Genomic DNA, 9,018 nt, shown 5'->3' on the forward strand with positions numbered 1-9,018 from the left:
TAAACGAAATAAAATACAAAATACACAAGGCATCTAAACCAACAGACATCTAAACATACATAACGAAAAACACAGAAAAACAAAAATAACAAAGCAATGACGCCAACAGCATCCAAACCAAGGGTGCCCAAGCCCTATGCGCTTGGTACTCTTTTGTTTTTGTAAATGCGCTTAGCTGTAAACAGTGTGTTCTATACACGTATATGCGCTTAATACTAGCAATACGTTGTTGTTGTTCTTAACAGTATACAGGCAAGAGTAAAACAACAACACTTTCGTGTTCATTGCTGGTAAACATTGAGGTAAACTTTTCTACAATACTAGTAAACTTGTGATTAAAAATTGTAAAATACAAATGAGTGCTTTATAAAATACGGATAAAATTAAACCTAAAGTAAAGAAAAAAAAATGTAGTGAATTAAATTAAATTAAAAAAAATAAATTAAATTAACTTAAAATCGAAGTAAATTAAACTAAAAGTATATCTCAACAAAACCAAACGAAACAAAGTCCTAAAGTAACAAATCATCTACCATTTCTGGAAACAAAATACTAAAGTCATTCCACAGACACTTCGACCACATTAAATTTTTGACACCTTCGATTTAGTTAACATTTAGATCATTTATTCTACAGTTAAATACGGTTTATATGACACATAAATTGGATCCATAACTTATATGGTTTATATATTATGGGCTCCAAAAGTTGGGCATCTCGCGTATTTTTGTGGAAAATTAGCAATGTTGACGACTTAATTACTTTGGAACCCGTTATCCGATTATAACAAATGAGGTCTCGTTCGACAGGACTCCGATTACTCATTATTGAAATTTCATAAAATATTTTTTTAGGTCCTGGCTCAAGGATCATATACCGAAAAATGTCCTTTATCCTTGAATATCCTGAAAAATGGTATTTTGTTTTTCTTAATTTTTATACAAAAAATAGGCAATAGAACTATTATTACGGTGTAAAAATTTCAAATTGGGATCTTAATGGGATCAGAAGTTATGGACGTTTTTATTTAGCTACATTTAAAAATTGCATAGGAAATGTGTGCTTTTTATACATTTTTAGTCCACTCAAACATCAACTCGATGTTAGAAATATTATTGATAATTTTATATAAAATTATGTCATAATTATAAGAAACATTAGAGGTCAAAGGTTAAAATAATATATATTTTTAGAAATACCTCCTTTCTTATGCATCTTTAAATTTTGTTCTTGCTTTATTTTAACACAACTCTTAACATCAAAAGAAAAAAAAATAACAAATTATTAAAATTTGGAAAAATTCTTAAAATTTATTAAAAACTATTAAAACTTGAAACAAATCACAACAAAATTAGTAAATAAATGTATGTATATATAAATGTATGTATGTTTATTTAAAAAAATGCTTAAATTCAACTCTAAAATGATTATACCCATTTGATTTGTATAGAGTATTTTGTTTTTGTATCAATTTACTTTATCTTTGATTCTTTTTTTTTTTTTCATTTACATTCTTTTTTTTTCATTAATATGATAATTGCTTTTATTTTCGTTTTGTTTTGATCAATTAAGAAGTAAAGATATAAATTTTTTGTCTTGCATATTCGTATTTACTTTTTTCTTTAAATTTTTTCCTCCTTTGGTAAATGATAAATACAAAAAAATTAAATATTACACTTAACTCTCAATATTCGTGGTGATAAGGTAAATTTGATTTTGTTTTGATTTTAAATTCTGTTGATCCGTATATGAAAGCGCTCATTTATTAGTGTATTCCTTGTTTTCATTTGTTCATTAATATTTGATTTAGATATTCTTTTGTTATAATTAAATATGCATTAAATTTTCGAAATACATATTGCTTTTAATGTTGTTAGATTTTTATGATTGAAAAACAAAATTTAAATGTTAGTGTAAAATTAGTATTAAAATCTCTCACATTTTGAAATATTTATGGGGTGAATAAATAACGAATTTGTAACATGGATTAAGATATTTGTGGTGTTTTCTTATGATGATGGGTTAGAATAAATTCGTTGACAAATTAAACTTAGGGGTTTCAGATTAAACATTTTGCCACTGAAACATAGGTTTGGGTTTTTGGGTAATGAGGCATATACTCCTTTCAACATCTAGGAGATACCTATGAGTTCAGCGTATACCTATACACTCCAGTGACTAATTTGGGGCTATAGTTTTTTTTTTGTTTATTAGTTACTTTCATGTAGCTTTCTATAAATAGTTATAAAGGCTTTATAGGATATTTTAGTTACTTGAGGGCTACAAGTTCGAGTATACTAACCATAAAGTTATTTATGACTCTTTTGTAGTTGTGATCCGAAAGCTAAGGCAGTTGATCTCTTGTTTAGTAAATGTAAAGATTAAATTTCATTGCTATCAATTGCTGAAATATTCACAGCTAGTTCTTATGATGGAATACATTAATTTAGCTAATTGTAATTTGGTGTCCAATGAGAAATAGTCCAATCAAAGAAGTATCACAAAACTATTGAAGTGATTTGCGATGATGGTACAGTCTTTTTGTTTTTATTTTTATCCCATAGTCCGTTTTTTTTTAATAATACGCTTATTTGGTCAACGAACTGTAAATAACTCATCATCAATAAGAAAACCCTATTGAAAGTACATAACTTTTATTTTGATAATAAATTTAATTTCTTTTTCTTTTCTAATCGAAATTTTTGATTAGGGAAGAACTATTTTAATGTTTCGAATAACTAAATGATTTTAGATTTATCATTTTGGTTATAAAACACCTTTGTATTAAACTGTTGAATACAACTTCTTTTTGAAATATTGCAATTTTTTCTGATAGAATTGTAATTTGCTATGATTTTGCCTTAAAATAACAATTGTTAGATTTTGTTGGAGGAGATCATATTTTTTGTCACCGACTGTTTAATTACTTGTTTGTTTTTTCGTTCGTACTTTCCAATACCCTTAATGTTGTTGTTATTAATACTGCGTCTGTTAATGAGTGTATTATTGTTAGTGCAAATTTTTGTCATTCTTCTTTCTGTCGTGTACGTACATGCATTTGTTATTTATTTAAATATAAGTAAGCATAATGTGTGTACCAACAATAGTTGAATATTTTTGTTTTTGGATAACGGACCACTTGATATTTATAATTTGTAAATTCTTTGTGGTCCATAAACATTATTTTTTAATTTTAAATACAGTAGTAATCGAACCTGCACATGAGCAACATCATATGTACGGCAAATCTCTCGCGCATTATTAAAATATTTATTTTTGTAATAGGTATTTTATTATATTGCGACATTTTTGGCGACCGTGACAGGACACGGCACTTAAGTTTTAAATAAAACTCAATTATTTAATTTGGTTTTGAGGATTTCCTGGCCCGTAGAGCCACATCTTTGTAGAATTTGTGTATACCAGTTGCACGAATATTGCCTTTTCGCTCCAGCAGAACCAATTTGTGGTACTGTTGCAAATACTTTCGAGAAATTCTTAGAGCCAACTTAAGAGCTGTTGTTCTCCTTAGTAGAACAGAAAAAATTGTTTTTCTGTAATTTCAAAACCAATTTGTAGTCCAAATAAATAATTAAATTTATTTGATTTCACATTTTTTAGTAGAACAAATCAAATTCCTTTATTTTGTAATTACAATAATTTGTGGCTCAAATAAATTAAATTTATTTCCTAAACAAAATTTTGTAGAAGAAAACAAGTTAATTTTTGTGTTTCAATATTTTTTGTGGCTCAAGAAATACTTGGTACAAATAAAAGATACAAGATTTGTAATAGGTATTTTTTGAAGATTTCCTATAAAACATTTTGTTATAAATTTTCGAAAAGTTTATATAAAAAATGGCCAACAAGGACAAAGATATGCCAGAATTAAATGATTCTGGAAGTCCAGAATTGGCCTCTTTGAAACAACAAAGGGCCACAATGAAAAGAAACATTACTTGTTTAGAAAAGAAAATCGATAAGGATGGAGATACTGCTGATACAACAATTTTGCAATGTCGGCTCGAAATTTTAGAGTCCTACTTCAAACAGATTTCCCATATTCAAGGGCAAATTGAAAAAATAAGTCCTTCCGATGTCACTAGGAGTGACTTAGAAGAAATATATATTGCAGCCAAGGCAAAATTGTTGTCCATCTTAAACAAAACTCGTAGTTCGACTTCAATGGAACAAAGTTTCTTCAACACTTCGATCGGACTTTCCAATCAAACTCGTTTGCCCTCGTTAAAATTGCCTCGCTTCGATGGAAAGTACGCAGATTATAAACGATTTATCACTACTTTCAATAATATGGTTCATGATAATTCGTCAATTACGCCAGTAGATAAATTCAATTATCTGTTAAATTGTCTTTCTGGTCCAGCCCTATCAGTTGTGGAACCTTTCCAAGTGACTGATGAGAATTACCCGAAGGCCCTTGATAGGTTGAGGGAGCGGTACGACAACAAAGTACTAATTTTCTTGGAACACATTACAACACTTTTCAACATTCCTGAAATGTCCAAAGGCGACAGTGTTTCATTACGTTATATCATAGATACCGTTTCTGCAATTCGTGGTTCACTATTATCGCTTGGATCGGAATTAGACATTATGAATGCTATTATAATTCATATTGTTTTATCGAAGCTGGATGATAGTTCTAAACAGAATTACGATGAAAAACTAGATTTTAGATCATTGCCCTCATGGGACACCTGTTATGACATCTTGAGTCATCGATGTCAATTTTTGGAAAGTCATGGAAAGAAAAGTGAACAAAAAAGTAGTTCTACTGGCACAAAGCCAAAATCAAACTTTTCTCGTAATGCAAATACTTTTCTTAGTTCGAATACAAACACAACTTGTTCGTATTGTAACAGCTCTGGTCATCATCTCGCCATCTGTTCATCATTTTTGTCGCTCGTAGTTTCGGAACGTTTTAATTTCGTAAAACGTAATGGGCATTGCATAAACTGCCTTCGAAAGGGTCATTTAGTTTCGAAATGTCCTTCTAGTAGTCGTTGTAGGGTTTGTCAGTCCGCTCATCATACTTCGTTACATATTTTCGTTCAACCGGAATCAGCACCAGTTAATCCAGCTCCTCCTGAAACATCTACAAATAATGCAACATCGTTAGTAGCTCGTTCGTTCAAAAGAGCCATAATACCAACTGCGGTGGTTCTTATCAAAGATAGTTTCGGTTGTTATCAACCTGTAAGAGTTCTTCTGGATTCCTGTTCTGAAATTAACTTCATTACAGAAGAAACTGCCAAGAAACTTAAACTACGTTTTCTACCAAATTGTCAAGATGTTTCTGGAATAAGTGAAATTCAAACAAAAATAAGATATTCTGTCGCTGCTACCATAAAATCCCGAATTGGCTCATTTCAGTGGTCATCAACATTTGCTGTAACGAAATCTATATCAGCCCAACAGCCTGGTGAAAAAATAGATACAACAAGGTTCACAATTCCAGAAACCATACAACTCGCAGACCCGCTTTTCTATAAGCCCCAACGCATTGATTTGTTAATTAGTACGGAAATATTTTTCGATTTGTTGCTCGAAGGACGCATTTCGTTAGGACATGGCATGCCTTGCCTTGTTAATACAGTTTTTGGATGGATTGTCGGTGGAAAATTCAACGATCAAAAAAATCCCTCGACCCTTACATGTAATTTGGCCCTAGATTCTTCAACTTCAATTCTTGATAACACATTGAGAAAATTTTGGGAAGTTGAGGAATATGTAAGTGGTCCTCAAACATTTACCAATGAGGAACAAGCGTGTGAGAAACATTTCACCGAAAATGTCCAAATTAACTCGGACCGAAGAATTCAAGTTCGGTTACCATTTAAACAAAATCCTAATTGTTTAGGTGAGTCTTTCGAAATTAGTAAACGAAGATTTTTGTCGCTCGAACGTAAATTGGAACGTGATCCCACTTTAAAATCTATGTATGTCGATTTTGTGAACGAATATTTGGCACTTGGTCATATGTCGCTCTATAATCGTCCTCTTTCGCATCCACATTACATAATACCTCATCATTGTGTTCTCAAGCCTGAGAGTACAACAACAAAGCTTCGTGTCGTTTTCGATGGGTCAGCTCGCACAACTTCGAATCATTCCTTGAATGATATACTCATGGTTGGCCCAACTATACAACAAGATTTAGTTACCACACTCTTTTCGTTTCGTTTGAATAGATTTGCTCTCACTGCAGACATATCTAAAATGTACCGCCAATTTTTAGTCGATGAACGTGATCGTAAATTTCAATTGGTTCTTTGGAGATCCAATTCAAAAGACAAACTATGCGTGTTTCAACTAAACACCGTTACGTATGGGCTCTCAGCAGCACCGTTTTTGGCTATTCGAAGTTTGTTTTTTATCGCCGATCAGCACAGTTCAACTTTTCCCATTGGTTCAAAGGTACTTCGTGAGGATTTATACGTAGATGATGTTCTCACTGGCTCTGATAGTCTCGAAATCTTAGAACTCAAGAAATCTGAAATTATTAAAATTCTCAGTATTCATGGTCTTCAGCTCGCAAAGTGGAATAGCAATTGTCCAGACTTCGTAACCAACAACGACGAAGAAGTTGCCATTAAAACCACTGAAGAAAATATTACAAAAACACTTGGAATGTCCTGGAATCCTACTCAGGATATATTTTTGTTTCGCTTTAACTTGCCCGATGTAAGTAATCCCACAAAACGTTCAATTTTATCGATAGTAGCAAAAATTTTCGATTTGCTTGGTCTCTTGAGCCCTATTGTAGTTCGTTGTAAAATGCTGCTCCAAGAGATGTGGGTCCAGAACATTGGTTGGGATGATCCCCTCAACAATAGTTTGACATTGATGTGGCTCCAAATTAAAGCAGATTTGGAACACATTCATGAAATCACAATACCTCGATATGTTTTTACTTCGGAAAACATACTCGGCGAAATACATGGCTTCGCCGACGCTTCGCAACGCGCATTTGGATGCTGTATTTACTATCGCGTCTTAGAAAATGGTTCTTATAAAACTACCTTGTTAATCGCCAAATCGAAGGTGGCTCCAATAAAAGCACAGTCTTTACCTCGTCTCGAACTATGCGCGTGCGTATTACTTAGTAGAACTTGGTCAAAAATAAAACCAAAAATCGGAAAATTTGTATCTTCTATATTCTTTTGGACGGATTCTAAAATTGTTTTGCAATGGCTCAAGATACATTCATCAACCCTTAATTGTTTTGTAGCAAATCGTGTCTCAGAGTTACAAGAACAAGCTCAAGACGTTATATGGCGGCATGTGCCATCAAAAAGTAATCCAGCCGATATTGTGTCTCGTGGTTGTAGCGCTACAGACTTGCCTAGTACAATTTGGTTTAATGGTCCCAAATTTATTTTCGAAGATGTTAGTAACTGGCCCGCAAACATAACTGATGAATCCGATGAAATTTTGGAAAGAAGAAAAACGGCTCTTAAATGCACTACAAATGACATCACCGAGTCCGTCATAGATGAAATTATAGATAAGCATTCGTCATACTATAAAATTCTTCGGATACTTACATACATTTTTCGAATTTGTAATAGGTGCAAGGTAGACCCTTTGTTGAAAGCCAATAACATCATTCATCTCCCACCCCAGGAGTTGGAGAACACATTTTGGAAATTAGTAGCACATATACAAAGTAAAAACTTCGTCGTGGAGTTAAACGCCATTTTAAACAATAATTTGGTACAACCGTCCTTGCAAAAACTGGCTCCATTTGTACATCAAATGGAAACTGACAACAAAACTATTAATTTGATTCGAGTGGGTGGAAGATTATCGAAAGCTCCAATCCCATATGATGCTCGCTTTCCCGCTTTATTGCCGAAAAATCATCGCTTTGTAAAGCTATACATTGAGCATTTACATCGTCTTCACTTACATGCTGGTCCCAAAGTATTGCTTGGAATACTTCGTCAAAAAAATATGGATAATTAACGCCAGAGAAGTAGTTCGAAAAGTGGTTCGCAATTGTGTCCATTGCTTCCACTACAAACCAAAGTTGATTGGACAAATAATGGGCAACTTACCAGTTGATCGCCTAAGAGCTCAACGACCATTTTTGGTCAGTGGAGTCGATTTTTGTGGCCCATTCTTAACTTCGTATCGTATTCGTGGAAAGGTACCTTATAAAACTTACGTCGCAGTTTTTGTGTGCTTTAGCTCAAAGGCAACTCACTTGGAGCTCGTTTCCGATTTGTCCACAAACAATTTTATACTTTGTTTAAATCGCTTTGTTAGTCGACGTGGCCTACCGCAACGCATTTTTTGCGATAACGCGACAAATTTTACAGGTGCCCACAATAAACTCAAAGAGTTAAAAGATAAATTGCTCTCTAATAAAATCGTATCAGAAATCAAGACGCATTGTACTCAAAATGGCTTCGAATTTTGTTTCATCCCTCCTCGTGCCCCACATAATTGGTGGATTGTGGGAGGCCGCTGTTAAATCTGCTAAAACCCTATTAGTAAAAAATCTTGCTCAAGCTCGCCTTACATTTGAAGAACTACAAACTTTAGTTGTCGAAATAGAAGCTATATTGAACTCTCGTCCTATAGCTCCAATGTCAGATGACCCTAATGATGGAGAAGCACTTACTCCCGGTCATCTGCTAATTGGTTCATCGTTGGTGTCCATACCTCAGGAAACTTTTGATTCTTCAAAGTTATCCGCATTAAATCGATGGCAACAAATTTCGTATCTCAAAAATCAATTTTGGCAACTGTGGTCCCGAGATTATCTTTTATCGCTACAACAACGTTCGAAATGGTCTAAAACACAACCAAATATCAATATTGGACAACTAGTCATTATCCATGAAGATAATACTCCACCACAGAATTGGCTCCTTGCAAGAGTCACAAAAACAATTTTTGGTACTGATGGACATGTACGAGTAGTCGAATTAAAATCTGCTAATGGTTTTTGTCGGCGACCTATACACAAGGTGGCCCCTTTACCTAATT

At 33.2% G+C, this 9,018-nt stretch overlaps 1 protein-coding gene across 1 annotated transcript; it reads left to right on the forward strand.

Moving 5' to 3' along the window:
* Positions 1-3,858: 3,858 nt before the first annotated feature.
* On the forward strand, positions 3,859-7,989 carry LOC124421481. The gene has a single exon (XM_046945014.1). The coding sequence runs from the start codon at positions 3,859-3,861 to the stop codon at positions 7,987-7,989; it is 4,131 nt and encodes a 1,376-aa protein (XP_046800970.1).
* Positions 7,990-9,018: the final 1,029 nt, after the last annotated feature.

This window comes from Lucilia cuprina, chromosome X (assembly GCF_022045245.1).
Source record: "Lucilia cuprina isolate Lc7/37 chromosome X, ASM2204524v1, whole genome shotgun sequence".
Classification (NCBI taxonomy): domain Eukaryota; kingdom Metazoa; phylum Arthropoda; class Insecta; order Diptera; family Calliphoridae; genus Lucilia; species Lucilia cuprina.